This window comes from Hydra vulgaris, chromosome 12, assembly GCF_038396675.1.
Source record: "Hydra vulgaris chromosome 12, alternate assembly HydraT2T_AEP".
Classification (NCBI taxonomy): Eukaryota; Metazoa; Cnidaria; class Hydrozoa; order Anthoathecata; family Hydridae; genus Hydra; species Hydra vulgaris.
The window spans coordinates 35,334,350-35,352,419 of record NC_088931.1 but is presented as its reverse complement, the minus strand read 5'-3'; the positions used below and the strand labels follow the sequence as shown (position 1 = coordinate 35,352,419).

The following is an 18,070-nucleotide window of genomic DNA, read 5'->3' as shown; positions in this document are numbered from 1 at the left end:
AGGGTGGAACTCGCCGATATTTTGTTACAATATTTTGATGAGGGTGGTGAAACTTGATTCTAACAAGTAATATAAAGACTATAACTTCCATTCTTCATTTTAAACGTGCAACAAAACAACACATATTCAATTTTAATTATAAACAATTACTAACTTACTTTTAAAGCCTTTATTTAACCTTAGCTATTTAATTATCTTATATATTGACGTAATACGTTTTTACTTAGTTTTTTCAATATATATTTAAGATTTCTTTTTTGATTTTATTAAAATTTTTTAGGGGTCTTGCCCTTAAAACAATGAAAAAAAGATTGATTTAGACAAGTCAAATAGTACAGCTGCTCCACCCATTTTACTCTAGAAATTATAAACGTCCTAATTATTTGAAAACTTGAAGTTCCTGTTCCCGATAACTTTTTACTATCACGTAAAACTCCATTACTTTTTAAAAAAAATCGTTGCTAGTTAATAGCATTTAACAACACTCACGCAACTTCATAGTAATTTTAGCGTGTACTCGTCTACTTTTTAGATGATTTTTTTGAACTAATTTTAGAGGATCCAAAGCATCATTAGAGAGGAGGATTTGGAGGAGTCAAAGTATTATTTAAGTGGAAAAATCAAAACACTTTTAGTGTATAGATTCACCTTTTCTATTAAATTGGCATATAAAAGTTAGAAAAGAATACAAGATATTTCTTACTTCAATGATTTAAATTGCAAAAACCACATATTATAATTCCACGTTGCTTTTAAAATGGGCGTAAAATACAACAAACAAGTCTAAGATCACTTAAAACAAAAATGAATGGCTGCAACTTAACTCAAAACAAATTTTTAGAAATAAACTAAAACTTTCATTTGATAATCTCTAAAAAACCTAACAAACCAATATAATTAAAAGCTTAAACAAATCTATTTGATCAATTAAGAAAGCGCAGCTAATGTGGCTTCTATTTCTTCAGTGATTTTCTCTCGTTTAGATAGAGCAATTTGTTCACTATCAGCGTACTGTTGTTTACTAAGCTTTCCACTAACAGCTTTAGTTGCTAAAGCCACTTGATGATCAATCAAAGCTTTGCGCTCAGCCTCTTTCTTCGTTAAATCTGAGAGCTAGGATAAAGCAATTAGTATTGAATAGTAGGAATTTATTAAGAATTACAAAAACAGATATTAAACTAATTACAGAAAGAAAATTGTATATAACTAATTTATTTATATGTATGAATAATTATGATACCTTATCAGAATATTCTGGTTCTTCTTTTAACAGAGAGGTTATAAGATTGGTAATAGTAGCACACAAAGTATTATAATCGTGATTAACTTTTTTCAAAGCCGAAGTAAAACTAACTTGATCTTTACTTTGCTTGAAATTATCTAATGCTGAATCAAAGGAAGAGTTCAGTCCTGTTCTACGATCACAGGCAGCCAATAAAGATTCAACAAGGCTTGCAACTTTCATACGCGATTCATTAACAGCATCCTTTTTAATGAAAAAATTAAATTGGAAATCAATCGGAAAATATTTTGTTTGATACTTAAATACGAAGCTACCTTTATTTTAGCTAAACTGAAATTGGTACATGAAAAAAATTGCTCATAAAAATCCGGATATTGTTTTTTAAAATCTAGTTTTTGCAATAAAAAAACTTAATTAAAACCATGTTTTTGCAATAAAAAACAAAACAGCAATAAAAAACAAAACAAAAAAACAACAACAATAAAACCCCTCAAATAAAATATAAATCCAACAATTTGTATAACTTAACTACATTACCTAATTATTTAAAGATTACTAGTTGTTAATTTTAGAAAAAGTACTTGGAGCCTGATTTTGCATCATAAAGCAATCAACTCATAAAGTTGATGTTGGAACTATCAAATTGAAAGATTATAAAAAAAACTTTTAAATAACAAAGATAATTTAATAAAACTGATTTAAAAAATATAAGAAAATGCTTGATTTAGCTATTTTATTTTTTAGATTGCACTTCAATTAGCTCTCCTTCAAATAGGTATTAATTAATTAAAGTTTTATTAAGCAATACCTATTTTATAAGTAAGTTAACAATGTTATTTTACTCACGAGCCAATAAAATGTCGAATATTCATTACTTAAAGTTCATGTTTTTATCATTAGCAAAATATAATTTTTTCCAGGTATTATTCTTAAAATACACAACAATGGAAATAGTTAAAACTTTCACACCAAATGCATGTCTTTAATATGGATTAATATGGTTTTTTCATTGGTATAAAATATTGCTTTTTTTTTACTTATGTAACACAGGCATAGAAAGCAGTAAATACATTTACACTTTATATATAAAAGTATAAAAACTAACCTTTGTGATGGAGAAATCTAAGCGCATAATGCATATTACACTAATAAACAGAATATAGAAAGCAGCTACACAAAGAATTGGCTCTTGTAGTAACAAATGACTTTGAAATGTATAATGAAGCTTAAAATTAAAAAAGACAATTAAAAAATGATCTAAATATAACAAAACAACCTTAAAAATAAATAATAAATCTAACTTACCTCAAAATCTTGAATGTGGTTTTCTACCAAATTTTTCTTACTCATTATGAAAACAGGTCTCCCACAAGTATCTAAATATGTTTTATGAAGTTCTTGTTTCTCTTGTTTGATTTCAAAAGGAAACTTGACTTTAATATTTGTTGCTCCTTCAGGAAGAACAACCTTGACAGTGACTTTATCAATGACAAAATCATCAAAAACATGATCAATAAATCTCATTTTAAGGACATAGTTTGAACCCTTTCTAAAGAGATATTCATAAACAGCAACATTGTAGCCAATAAGGTATTGCGTTTGCCAACCTCCAAACAATGGAAATCTTGGTCTCAATTCAAGTTCAACAGAGTCATGCGTGTTCAAAAGATTACTGGTAGAAATATTTCCTATTTCATCACGATAATAAACATCTTTGGCAGCAGCAGGAAGAACAGATTTAATAGACTTTACGGCTGCATGAGATGGGGTTCTTTGGTAGTCATAGCGTGAAAAATGACCCTAAAAATTTAAAGATTAAATCTTTAATAAAAGTTAAAATATGATATTAAAAATTTGCATTTTTACTATAAACAATCACACCTTAAGCTCTGCTCCCTCGTGTAAAAGATGATAGGTTTCTTCAATAGCTACATTACCCCAATGTGAAACCTCAATCCAACGTGTCATATCTTTAACAGTAAGAAATGGAGAATTATTTTCAAAGTGAATTTTCATTTCGTGAAAACTGTATGGGTTAATATCATTGTATGGGCCATATGTGATTGTGTTATCAGCTGAGTTAGAAGGCTTTAACTTGGAATAGCTTTCAATTGTGGATGAAGAAAGCTTAACTGCAGTTTTTTGGTAAATAACTTTGTATGGCGAAGAGAAATAGGTGTTTGCTTTGTATATGACTAACTGCTTTTCTGATTGGCCAATTTTTGCTGGGAATGGTCTCAAAGCATGAGTAAATACAGATTCAATATTAACAACAATACTTTTGTCGACTCCCAAACTACTTGGAAGATTAACGCTAAATATTTTTGCACTAAAAATAAAAAAAACTAAAACTGAATTGTTTAAATTAAACATGTAAATAATTTAACTGTATATAATTATTTGAAAAATTTGTAAAATATGATAGTTGAAAACAAAGGATTTGCCAAATAAATATTTGATATTGTTTCTTATTAGTTTGGAGGTGCTGAATCTGAAAAGCTCATCTGTTTTTGATTTATAGGATTTTTTAAATGCATAGAGAAGCAATAACTAAATAATAACAAATAACATAAAGCAATGACCTGATTTATGTTAAAAAAATATTCTGATTATAAAAGATAAAAAAACTTATAATTGGATGTAAAAACAATAGTATTTATAATTAGTAACTGTCATTACTATTTTAATTTGATATCATCATTTATATCCTTATTATTATTTTATTGCATTATCTCCTGCTTATTATTTTCCACTCCCACATATTTGTGTTAATATCAAAATTATAATATGTCAGGTGATGCCATGCAAAAATGTGACATGGCAGAGTAGACATTTTCCAACTAATTTGATTGGCGATTTGCTATCATAAGCAAAAATATGGATAAATATATATATAATAATAATAATAAAAATGGTTGTTTTAAAGGTTGTTTTTAGTCTAGTTGAAATGTTTAAATAATATGCTTTTAGAACTTTATTTGGTTCAAGAAAGTATTGTTTATTTATTTCCTTGAACAAATGAATTTCAATCAAATTTAAGTGAATAACTAGAAACATTATTCAGTCCTTGTTTACAGAGATTTCACAGAGATTTTTTAATGAAGCTAATCAATTTGGTTTTATTTGTTGTTTGTTTACTTTAGCAAAACAAAGAAACATTACATCTAAAGTGTATTTCGAGTAGCAGTAAGAGTGTAAGTGTAGAAAGTCAGAGTAGTAGTAAGTGTAGAAAGTCAGAGTAGTAGTAAGTGTAGAAAGTCAGAGTAGTAGTAAGAGTAGTATGTGTAGTCAGAGTTGTTTTTTATACTTTCGATTAAATTAAGCCATCTAAATAAAAAATGGGCTCCTTATACAGCATGTGAAACATGCTTCATAAATTTGACAGGATGGAAAAATAGAAAAAAAAAAAAGAATGCTATTTGGAATTAGTAAGTGACCGGGGTTGATATTTGACCAGGGCCGGGTTTGATAAAATACAGCAGGGGCTGGGTTTGTGACCGGGGCAGCATAAACATTTATACATCCTTAAGTATATATTTTTTTATTCAAAATTCATGTTATATTTTGTATATATATATATGCATACATATACATCATCAATGTGATCAATGATCAAATGATTATGATGATCACATTGATTATGATCAATGTAATCATCATGGTAATGATGATTATTATTGTGATCATCATCAACAGCATAATAGAGGATGGCTAAAACCTGATAATGATGATGATCACAATGATGATGATCATCATCACTATCATCATCATCATTATCATCATCATGATGCTTTAGCCTTCCTCTTTTATACTGTTTCTCTAATATAAACCATCGAGAGCAATTTTCTTTTGTAACTAAAGCTTATTCATACAATATGTAAGGCACTCTCTTTAAGTTTTCTTACTTCTACCACTACCATTTTCTACTGAAACTGATAACTCTCTACATGCTGATACCTAAATTACTTTAATCTTTTCTAACAAACGTTGTTCGATACAACGCATTTTCTAATCTGTCTAAGATTATGCCTCCTTTTCTTGTCTTGCTAAAGCCACACCACACATCCATCTGATCATCTTTTTTGGCAAATACTACACCATATAAATAATTTATATAACAATGAAAGGATATTGTATGCCAGCATCTAAATAAATAGCAAACATGTGTTTATATCATAATAGATGCATAAAGTGCATCTTGGAAGCTTTTATTACTTCTCTTCAATTTTAAGTCAAGAATCATTCTTTTCCACATTTTTCACCATCTTGAGCAGTTGCTTTATTAAACATTCATTAATCTTTTTTTTTTTCCATCTTTATTAGAAGAACATCTTTCTTAAGAACAAGTGTCCTTTATTATTTGAAGAAGCCAATGTAAAAAAGTGTGATGTTAAGCTCTGTTATTCTCATTTTACTAAATCTTGTATCTCTTATCTCAGATGTTAGGTTCTAAAGAGTTTTGGTTAGTCTTCAACAATGCCATCAACTAAAGTAAGTTTAACATTTAATCTCTAATTCACGGGTCTGATCTTTTTACTTCTTTCTAGAATAAAGCAGAGTTAGCAAAGAAATCTTACTCTAATTTGACTCATGAATATAAAAGTCATACTCTTCCTGACAGTTAAACAGATTAACCCATTATTAAACATCAAAATCACTCTGGCTTTCAATGCTAAAGTTAATTCTCAATTAAACACTTCTACAGGCTTGGATTCTCCCTCATAGTCTAAAATAAGTATTCTCCAGAACTCTCTTAAGTAATTGCTAAACTTTTAAAAAGTGCTAAATAAGTGGCTCCAATTTTTCAAAACTCTAGAAAACACATTGACCTCTCTAACTATCCTACGATTAGGGTACTCTGTTATTAGTTTCTTTATGCAAAAATAGAGGTTATTAAATTATTTCTTTCTAATTGCAGTAGAAAAATTATTCTTGAAGGCCTACCCTCTTCTTTATTTCAAGTAATTTTAAGGGTATCACAAGGTTCTATCTTTGTTCCTTTATTGTTTCTTATCTACAATAACAATCTTCATGAAACCTAAATTGGCTCTATTTGGTGATAACTTGACTTGATACTCTTGTCATGATTAAAAATCTTCACTTTTTAATTGCTTAGAACAAGCAACCGATTTTAAATCTGATCTTTCTTCTGTAACAGCCTAAGGCTTGCACTGGCATACGGATTTAAATCCTGGACTTAAAATCCACAATTTTTGTTAGACAACAAAATTCATTTATTTACTGCAAAAAAAATTTGCAATATTGTTGGCATTTCTATATTGACGAATAACAACCCTTTTACTCTCAGACAAAGTCTAAAAGCACATTGTAAATGAAACTAGACCTGCTTTACCTGCCAAGCTTGAGCCACTCTCCAAATGTTTTAAGGTTGCATTTCTTTTTTCTACTAATACAATAATGGTCAATGCTCAAACAAGCTATTATCTCTACTACGATAATTACATTGCAAAATTACACAAATGCAAAGTCTCATTTTTAGCCAGGGGCCCCATTCAATTACTATTTGAAATACTTTGATGGAAGGGAGCCAAAAGATCATGTCACAGATTGCTATTTTAATTTGGTTAAGTGGTCTTCTATAAAGTATGTACACAGATTTGTGCGTTTGTAAGCAGATTGACATTCTCCTGCTCTCTCTTAAAACCTGATTTTGTGTCTTTTAACAAAGGCATTAAATTTATAAAATTAAGTTTATAAAATTAATATTATATTATGTAACCGAGATATGTTGAATTAACTAGAAGTTTTTTTGTTTTTAATGTTTTAAAAAACTTATGCATTAAGGGAGAAAGAGAGAAGGGGGTGGGGGTTGATTTTGTAATAAATAATGTGTACACACGCATGAGGAGGAGGGCTGTTAAAGCATACATGTGAGTACAAGGGGGGTGGGGCCTAAATCAGTAATTTTACTACGTATGTAACTTATGGATATCCCCTAATCCTAAAGGCTTCAATACAAAGAATAAAAAAATAAAATTTCAAAATTGCTACTAGCTGCTTGACTTGTGTTGAAATGTAACAAAATTCCTGTTCCATCCAATCAAAGATTAGGATTCCAGATAATGAAGACGTGGTTCAGAAAATAGATCGTCAGATAAAGATGAACAGTAAGATCAAAACTATAATGAAGTACTGATAGTGTAAGAATTCTCACAGAATGAATTAAAAATCATTAGTGAGCTACTTTCAAGACTTGTTGAGAATTTACTGCCAGATGTTAGAATATCATTTTATCTTGAAGAGAAAGTAAACTGTTGGAATATTTTAGTAAAGTAGAAAGGCTAATATATATGTGTAATATAATTATAAACTTTTGAGTTAAAGACAGCCACTCGAATTAAATAACTTTGATCTTTACTGATGCTTTTATATTACTAAAATGCTTTTAAATAAAGTAACAATTCGCTGATGATGATTATTTACATTAAGTATGAATGAGTTTTATATATATATACATACATACATACATACATACAAACACACACACACACACACACATATAGATATAAGTTCAGTCTTTGAGATGACAATTCCAAAACATTAATGTTATTTATGTCAAAGTATACCTTTTTTGTCTTAGTTTGTTTAAGTTGTCTTTGCGTCTAAATGCTCACTTGCCAATTTTTCTATTCAAAATATACCACAAATTTTATATTGGATTCAAGTTCAGACTTTGAGATGACCATTCTAAAACATTGATGTTATTTATGTCAAAGTATACATTCGTTTTCTTAGCGGTATGTTTTGGATTGTTATCCTGTATGAAATCACTTCTCAATTTTTAAGTATATGGTTGCAAGTTAGCTTTGAGAATTTCACAATACATTGAAGCATCCCTTTTATCATCAATAAATGTAAATTTCCCACACTTCTTTTCAACTCATACTACCCCAAACCATCACATTTCCTCCTCCATGCTTTACACTACCTTACAAACAACTTAATTTTATAAACTTCTCCTTTTTTTTGGCACACTTTTGGATTCCATCCGATGAGACGAGATTGTATTTTGACAATATGATATCAGCATTTTTAAGTACTTCGATGCAAATTCTAATCGACATTTCATTTTTTTAGAAGTTAAAAAAGGTTTATTTTGAACCACTCTACCTCTATATCCTTGTTCTCTTATACAATTTATGATTAATTGAGGAGTCACTGTGATGTTATGACCTTCTTGAATTTTTAAAGCTAATTTAGTTGCCAAAACAAATCTATTTTTCTTCACATTAATGATAAAATTAATGATATTTTGATCAATTGCACTAGCGATTTTGCATTTTCATCCTCTACCAGCCACACTAGCAATGGTTCCAATCAGACTATGCTTATTAACAATTGAGAAAATAAAGTTATGTTTTGACGCAAATAACATCAGTATTTTGGAATGGCCATCTCATAGTCCGGACTTGAATCCAATAGAAAATTTGTGGTATATTTTGGATAGAAAAATTGGCGACTGAGCATTTAGATGCAAAGGCAACTTGAAAGAAGTTATAATGAGGGCATGAGATAATATAAACAGAGGAGACTTAAAATTTGATCAACTCAATGCCAAATCATCTAAATGAGGCCATCAAGGCTAAAGAAGGCCCCACTCGATACTAATTTCCATGGCATTTGATCAATTCGACATTATTTGAACTGTACAATTATTATTTTTGCAGTCAATTTTATGCATCATTAGATCAATTGAGTAAAATTCAATAGGTTTGAATTTTACTCAATTGTAAAATTCAAACCTATTGAATTTTACTCAATTGATCAAAATCATGCAAAAATTATTTGCATGGTCATATAAAGCCGTGAAATCGCACGCCTTCCTGACCAAGCCTGTAGATAGTATAATATAAAAGTGAAGATGATTTTGTAAACTGTAACTGTATATCAACCAGGAATCAGAAAAATGTTGGAGATAAGCATAAATTAAATGATGGAGATAAAAACTTAAACAAATCATGAATTTACAGAAATTTGTTGATTCACAATTATTTCTAGTTCTTTGAGATTTCATCTCACAAAACCAAACCATTTCAATGTTGTTTTAGTTTTGCTACTTTTCTTGTTATATATAAGTGTTTTTTTTTTTTTAAAGATCATTTTATTTTATTTGATAATTTGCACATTTGTTAAACATTGTTAAACATTAATAGACATTTGTCTATTAATAACTTGGGTTATTAATGAAACATGAAATTATCTGTAAACTATATATTCATTAATTTTTAGCAAATTAAAATAAAAGAGTAATATATAGGTATAAGGTTATAATGCATTGACCTGAGAAAAAACTGTTGGGAACAACTTGGTTTTGGTGCAATTTTATCGACAAAGATATGTTAAGGATCCCAAAGTAACATGTGTTATTTTTTTGTTATAAAAACCTATATACCAGACAAAACTTCATTCAATCATTAATGAATCCATCCATGCTCAAATTTAAGTCCAAATTTAAAATAAAATGTAGTAATTCACCCAAAATTAAAGTTTTAAATTCACAAAGATTTATGAAAAAAGTTGCAATTTTTTCTTCTTTTCTTTCAAATTTGGTTTTAAAGACCACACATGGTCCTTATCAAGGACACTACTTTAGTGGCATTTGATCGTACCACTCATTACCATTATCAAAGCCATCCTATAAAGTCATAGTGGTTAGCATTATAGCCCACATCAAATTTTAAAATTTGATTTCCAATACTTCAAAGCAGGCTCAATTTACAATGAAGTTTGCAAGAAAGTGCAAACTTCAGCATCAATTTTTGTCAAATTGTGTTGCACAATCACTACCTTTACTGAGGTTTTCAGGAAAATTCTTCAAGTGGTCGAATAAGAAATTTATTTTAATATTCATAATTGAACCAAGGAAGTGAACTCAAGAAAATTTTGAACTACGTGTAATTGTTATTTTTAATGTTTTCTAGATGTTTATTACCTGAAGCTTTGTTTTTTCAACACTATAAAGTTAGGTTTAATGAAATAACTTGTGAAAGCACTGAATAAACAAAGTAATTGCTTATTTTTGCAAAGCATTTTTGGGACTTAAAAGTAAAAACGGGTACTATTTTACATGGATCACAGATAAGGAAGCTCATTAAGGAGTTTATCTTTTCACTATGAATAAAACTGAAGCGAAAGCATGAACTCCTTTGTTGAATCAGGTAATAAACATCGAAAAGAATTATTATTTAACGCTATTAAGGAAGCTCATTAAGGAGTTTATCTTTTCACTATGAACTCCTTTGTTGAATCAGATAATAAATATTGAAAAGAATTATTATTTCACGCTATCATTATTTTTCCGATTTTTTATGTAAAATCTAACCTTACCTTTGGCCTGCAACACTAGATGGAGTAGTCTCAAGTTTAACACTTTCATCATCTTCTTTATGCTACAAAAGAAACAAGCAATTACATTTCTTTAAAAATGATTCAAAACATGCTAATAACTACATACAAACAAACAAATGCTAAAAACTAACTAATATATATATACATAAATATATATATACATATATATATATATATATATATATATATATATATATATATATATATATTATATATATATATATATATATATATATATATATATATATATATATATATTTAAAAAGCATCAATATACTACTAGTGTATACTCTAATACAAGCGCTTATACGTGCTAAGAAAACATCCAGCAAGAATACTCTTTGTATTTATGATATTTCAGAAATAAAGTTAATTGCAATAGACTTTTTTTTAATAATTCTGATTTGCTCCCAACAAAGCTGCAAGCAACCGCTATTGAGTTGGGAGTTACTAGAAAACAAAGAATAGAGTTAGAGAACATGGAAATGGTTGATAAAAGACTTTGTAGGTTATATGTGTCAGGAAAACATGATGGGAGAGAGATCTAAAGGGTCAAAGTGCAGGTAAAAAAACTAGACAAATAAAAGTTTTTAGAGCATGCAGGGACAGATAAAGTAAATACGATTAATAAAATTAATACCTTGTTTAAAAGAGAAAGAGCATTATTAGAAGAATCAGCTCAAACATTACAAAAAAAATTCCATAAAGCAGGATGAAGAGAAGTGAGCAATCTTACCCCTGTAACATTTTAAAGTTACATTACGTCTCAATCGGTTACAATTGGTAACAAGGTTACATTCTCTATTTTTTAATTAAATATTGAGTAAATAAACTTGATAATGCAGTAATGATTTGTTTACCATTGCCGTATTGCTAAATACTATTATTTATTCTATTTTTATTGTAAAATAGTTTCGTCTCAATTAGTTACTTTGTCACGAAAAAACAAAGTCTCAATACGCAACGTTTTTTTTTCAACTTTATAAAATGTAACCAATTGAGACGTAACATAACTCTAGATTTCAAATGTAACTAAAATACATCTCAAACATAGATTTTTTTAATGTTACGTTACGTCTCAATTTGTTACACTTTAAAAGAAAAAAAAACAAAAACATAATGTAACATAAAAAAAATTTATATTTGATGTATTTTAATTGCGTTAACGTAATTAAAATACGTCAATTAAATACATTTAAGAAATAAAACGTTTTAATTCTTAAATGTTTTACGTTACGCTACTTCCAACTGGTTATACTTTTAAAAGTACCTTAAATTGCTTAACTGTACCGTAAGTTATTTTAACTTCTAAAGGTACTTCCTTTTGTTTTTGTTACGTTACTTTTAAAGCTTTAAAAGTTGTATTCCTTTGTAAATTTTGTAATAATAATGTAAAAATAAATTCCTTTGTAAAAGTTGTATTCCTAAGTTGTAAAAATGTAAAAAAATAATGTAACAATAATATAAAAATAAATTCCTTTGTAAAAGTTGTATTCCTAAGTTGTATACCTTTAAAAAGTATTTTTAGAAAAAACCCACAAGCGTGGGTTAATTTTTAAAAATACTTTTTTAAGTACAGTAGTTTTGACAAGCATATTATTGTATTTTCAAAAATTAAATAAATAAATAATCAAATACTTAAATAATATTGTTAATAAAACAATTTTGTTAAATACCGTAACTCATGATCACGAGTTACTGTATTTAACAATGCATTTGTCGAGACATTTGTAACTAAGAAATATTTTTTTTTTAACTGCTAATTATTATTGTTTATTTTAATTGTAAAATAGATTCGTCTTATTTAGTTAATTTTTTTTTTGTAACTAATTTGTTGCAAAAAAAAAAAAATTTCAATTCGCAAAGTTACGCTTCAATTATTTTATTTTAACTTATAAAGGTGCAACTTTTAAAAAGTGTAGACTGAAATGTAACTTAATGTAAAAAAAAATCTATATTTGAGGCATATTTTAACTATGTCTCATATCTAGATTTTGTTAACTTACGTGTTTTTTTTGTCAATAATACAAGCATAATACTTCACAAGTTTTTGTACACCCACAAGGAAAAATGTTTATAAATTTCAACCTTTCTTATGATGTAATTTAAAGTATTATGTACATTAATTAGCTTAAACCAATTATGTGTATAGTTTGCATTTTCTGCACAATATCCGTCTACACTCTCTGACTTAACTTCACTTTCTTTCTCTCTCTTTATATAGTAGTGCTCTCTCTCTCTAAATATAAATGTACATATGAAAAAAAAAAAAAATTATATAGATAGATAATATAGATTACAATGTTACATATCATTAGGTCAAAATGTTATGTGTTGTTACATAACATTTTCCATGTAGTGTTACGTTACAATATTACGTCTCAGTTACATAAAAATAACAAACATTTTGCACGCAACGTTACATTACAGTTTTACGTAAAATGTTACATAAAAATAATGGACATTTTGCACATAATGTAACGAATCCCGTTTACATTACAATACGCAATATAACTTTAAAATGTTATAGGGGTTAGCAGTTGCTAACATAAAAATCAATTATATATGGTTTTCATTCATTATTATAGGAATGTCAACAGTATAGCCATAGTTGTTTGTAGTAAATAACTAAGTTTTGTTGGAGTTAAAACTCACTAGCCACTGTTAGCTCCAATCTGTTACAGAAGTAAGATTCGAGATTGGCTGCCTGTTCCAAGTGATTGAAAAGAGAAGACTTTTTGTCAAGACAGGAGTTTAAAGTTGAGTCATCAGCAAAAAGAGCAATTTTACATGTAAGATAGTAGGGGCCCCGGCTAAAATAGACACTTTTAGCAAATCTGGTCCCGGCCCTGGCAAAATGATAAGATTTAATAGGGGTTAATAGCCGGGGCTACAAAAAAATTTATAATTCTTTATATATTATAATTTTACTTATTTACTATTTATTAAATTTTGACATATATTTATCCCAGCATTTAATAAATAGGAACAGATACAGTAAAAAGATGCAACTTGCAGAATAAGAAGCCAAGCAAGAATGAGTTTTGGTTTATTGTAATTGAGATGATACCTTGTTTGAGGATTGACCATGATTAGAGAAACAGCATAAAAGAGGAAGACTAAAGCCTGCTGCTGATAATGATGATGATAATGATGGTAGTGATGATTATGATCATGCTGATTATATATATACAAAATAGAACATAAATTTAAAAGAAAATGTTGTACTTTAGCATGCATAAATGTTTATACAGCCTTGCTTAAAAATCCGGCCCTGACCCTGCCTATATTTTATCAAACCTGGCCTCGGTCAAACATCAACCCTGGTCGTTTACTAATGTAAGGTTGTCAAATTCCAAAAACAAAAATCAAAAAAAAATCAGCAGTACACATAATCACTTCATACTTGAAGACATAAAACAATTAAAAAAATTTATAAATTTTTTTCTTGAGAATAAAAACAAATTTTTTTATGATAATAAAAATAAATTTACAAAACTAAATTTTAAAAAGTTTAAAATTTTCAGTTTAAAAATTAGCTTTTTATAAATATTGATAACTGTAAATAATGTAAATAAATGTAAGATAATTAATATTTTAAACTCATCAAAAAAAGCTATGTTAAAGCAGCATATGGGGCAACATTGACAGTCGTATGTTTTATGTTGTAAATGTTAAAGTTACATCATAAAATTGCAATGAAAAATGTAATATTATATTACTTTTTGAAAGATATTATTTTTTTTTTTTGTAGTTATTTAGTTGCTCCCAGAAGTCCTTACGGTCTTATCACAGAGCACTGCAAGAGAGCATTTAACAGGAAGTTCATGCCTCCTTCCATACCAATATCGCTTTTTGGGCTGGAGCTGGCGTCAAACCTCAGACCTCTAGGTTCTGAGCCAGAACTCTAACCACTGTGCCACGGCTGCTCACAATTAGCTTCAGTTCTGATAGTGCCTACTTGAAAATATAAAAAAGTATGTTCATTTAATTTTTTCTCTGAGAATTGCCAAACTATTAGGCTCTGCATCACATTAATGACTCAATATCTGATTAAGACAAATTCTTGCTGTAATTTTGTTAGATTTCTTCGTTACAAATTTTTTAGTGTTAGGTTTAATTTCAAAAATAACAATATAAATTTTTATATTTTCAAGTTTTGTTCTTACCAATATTATGCAACATTGTTAGGAGTGAATTTTAACATTTTGCAAGTGTCGGTTTTTAGATCTGTTGACATTCAATGTATTGGTATATATATTTTTTGAATTACTCTTTTAATTTAGGGTTTGCTTTGTTTGATTTTATTTCATGTAATTGTGAAAGATTCATCAGACGTGAGACATTTTGCACCCTTTTGCTTGATTCTTGGCCCATGGTTTGACTTAAGCACCCATGTCATTGTTACCACAAAACTGAAATATACATTAAAAAATGCTAAAATTTTTTTCAAATGCTTAGTATTTAGAAACAAAGTTTTTCAGCAACAAAAAAACTAGAAATTAGTTCAACTTATGCCCTCCATAAGTTGAACTAATTTCCTTGTGTTGTTATTTACACTTACTATTATGTGGATAAAAATAGTTATATTTGTTCATTTAACATCTGGCTACAACATCTGTTAAATTAATTTAAACAATGATCGGGTGACTGGTAAAAACATTTAATCTAATACATGTCAATGTTATCTACATGTCAAAGTAACCTTGCGTTACCTTATATTTAAATGTTTCAAATTTTATTTTTTTAAACATTATTTAAATATCTGGATTTATCACATATAATTTATTAAGGGTTTAGTTTTAACCTGAAATAATTTGTTTAAAGGCAATAGTTTTTATAATTAATAGTCTATATGTGCATAATCTTCTAGTTTAGAGAATATTTTTTTAGAACAGTTTTTAAAAACTTATGTAACAAACTCACAAATTTTTGAGGTTCGTTAGATTCCAGAACACTTAACAAAGACCACAACAATATTTGTAATTATAATATTTTAAAATCTGAGAAAAATATGAATCATCATTCAAAAATCATAGCAGAAATAATATAAAAGTTGCAAGCAAAATATAAATATTAACTTATAAAATCTAAATTAAAAACAATCAAAAAAATATAAATTTTATACTTGTTTTTACATAATGATATATAACTTAAGATTGAGCTGTTAATAAGAAAAATCAATTAATTGACTTATAAACTTTATTAAGAATACTCTTTATTGATATCATTTTTTAACTTGTATATTTTTCTGTGAATTGTTAATTTTTCTAATATTATAAAAAAACTTGTTTTATAATTATAAATAATTCATTTTCTTTGGATGTTTATTAATTTGTTGCTTTATATAAGCTTATAAATATTAAAATTTATAAATAAAAATCATTTTTCAAAGGAAATTTTAAAGAGCAATTTAGAGTATTTTATCATGTTTTGTTGTCTTGAGTTTATCGAGTTAATTGATTTGGCTTGTGAACAACTCCGATATTCACATGAGAAACATGTTTAAACTGCAAGTAACTTGACTTACTGTAACTTCTAAGTAAGAAAGTAAAGGAAATTGGTCCTCTTCTATAGAAATAAGAAAGGAAGTAACTGCTTTGTTTCCTTTATTCCGAAGCGTAATTTGAGAATTCACTTTGGCCAGTTGACTACTTAGATCAATAGAACGGTCAACATTTGATATTTCAAGATCGGCACGAACATTAAAAATTGAAAAAATAACTAAACATGACAAAATTAAAATCATTTTCCTACTACAGTATTCCATTTAGTTTATTATTTAGCAACGTATCATTAAGATAACTTGGGATAGACCGCTCGCTAAATCAAAATAATACTGTGCCACTTAAATGATACGTGTACTAATGTCTCGTTTAACCAAAACAAATCACTATTTAGAATTGGTTAATATATACGACGATTTTTGACAAATCCGTGTTTGTCATATTTTCGTCGTATTTTTGGCAAATATAAAAAGGACAAATTTAAAAAATAGATGCATAAAATTTGAGAAAATTTTATGTTTAAGGTCTTTCTCGATAAATATAAACGAGCGTTAGCTGTATTTTACTTTAATTGTATATACATGCATAAATTAATAAAATCAATTGAGCAACTAATACTCTGAAAACAATTTGGTTTGGATATAGCTTTTCTCATAAATATCTCCGACGGAGAACGGAGATTTTTCACAGCGAGGCAGCGCTTGTCTTTACAAACTCAGCGTTGAGCTATTATATTGTAAGGTTCAGAGTGAAATAATGAAATGTTTTTTTATTTACTTTATAAATTAAACCTCTAACCAGAGTATTATTGTTTCAAGAATAGTATTATACATATATTATATAAAATATAGAGTTGTTCTCATTCGAAAAGCCTACAAACGTTTTTGGCATACTTGAGTAAGCAGAAGATAATCTCAAAGTGAGGTTTTAAGTTAAAAAAAAAAACGCCGACCAGATATCCTACTGTTTTTGGAAGAAATCGAAGAGAGTACTGCAACATTTAGTGACGGATCCAGGACTTTTTGGTGTTTAAGATAACTTCAAACATTTGTGTGTTTATACTTATGTCAAATAATTAGGCTATGCATAAAATTGTGACAATTGGAGGCTGGGAACACAAAAACCCTTTAACTTTATTGCTTCCCTCCTCCCACACACAACCAACTTCTTAAATTAAAGGGTTAGTTGGGGGGGGGGGTTAACTTTATATGGTCATAATTTTTGAACGCTAAGAGATACTATGAAACTTAAAATTTATCGTTGGGTTGGGTTGGGGGATAAAGTTATAGGGGTTTTTCGTTCCCAGCCTCCAATCGTTGCATTTTTTGCAAAGTTTTTGCCCCAATATGATCTTAAACTCATTAAGCGTTGAAATGGTTTTAAGTTCATTATTTAATATTTTATTCCATAATTTTGGTCCTCTAATAGAAGTTGAAAATTCAGTTGCAGCAAAACAATTTTTGTGTTGAATACCAAAGCCGACGACTCGGGGGTGGGGGTTGTGTTCCGGGGGCATAGACCTCCATTTTTTTTCTAAAGGACCTTCTTTTCTTTTTTTTTTTTAATTTTATAGATATAGAGGACTTTTTTTAGAAATTGACGATGGTGCCCTTCCATTTTGAAACCTGTGTCGTCGGCCCTGAATGTAACTTATTTGAGAATCTGATTACATAAAAGTTAGGTAAAATATTTTAGGAGACATATTTTTATTAAATTTAAACATAAATATAAAAATATATACATATTTATTTGGTAGACATTCATTATAATTGACTCAAGAAACAATGGTTGATAATATGTAAAACAGCCCACATTGGAAATAATTCTGATGACATGCTTTTGTTTATTAAATAATTTTTTAATTTAGTTTGATTTGTACTGCACCTAGAAATAATTGCCTAGTTAAGATGATAATGAATAAAAGAAAAAATTTTAAGCAAGTTGGATTTAC

General features: G+C 28.1%; 1 protein-coding gene across 1 annotated transcript; it reads right to left on the bottom strand.

The window, feature by feature from the left end:
- Positions 1-629: 629 nt before the first annotated feature.
- Positions 630-16,511, bottom strand: LOC100197385 (dolichyl-diphosphooligosaccharide--protein glycosyltransferase subunit 1). The gene is made up of 7 exons (XM_065813076.1): positions 16,143-16,511; positions 10,592-10,653; positions 3,125-3,572; positions 2,549-3,043; positions 2,349-2,468; positions 1,241-1,486; positions 630-1,113 (listed from the first exon to the last, which is right to left on the bottom strand). The coding sequence occupies exons 1-7, from the start codon at positions 16,380-16,382 to the stop codon at positions 928-930; spliced, it is 1,797 nt and encodes a 598-aa protein (XP_065669148.1). The 5' UTR covers positions 16,383-16,511; the 3' UTR covers positions 630-927.
- Positions 16,512-18,070: the final 1,559 nt, after the last annotated feature.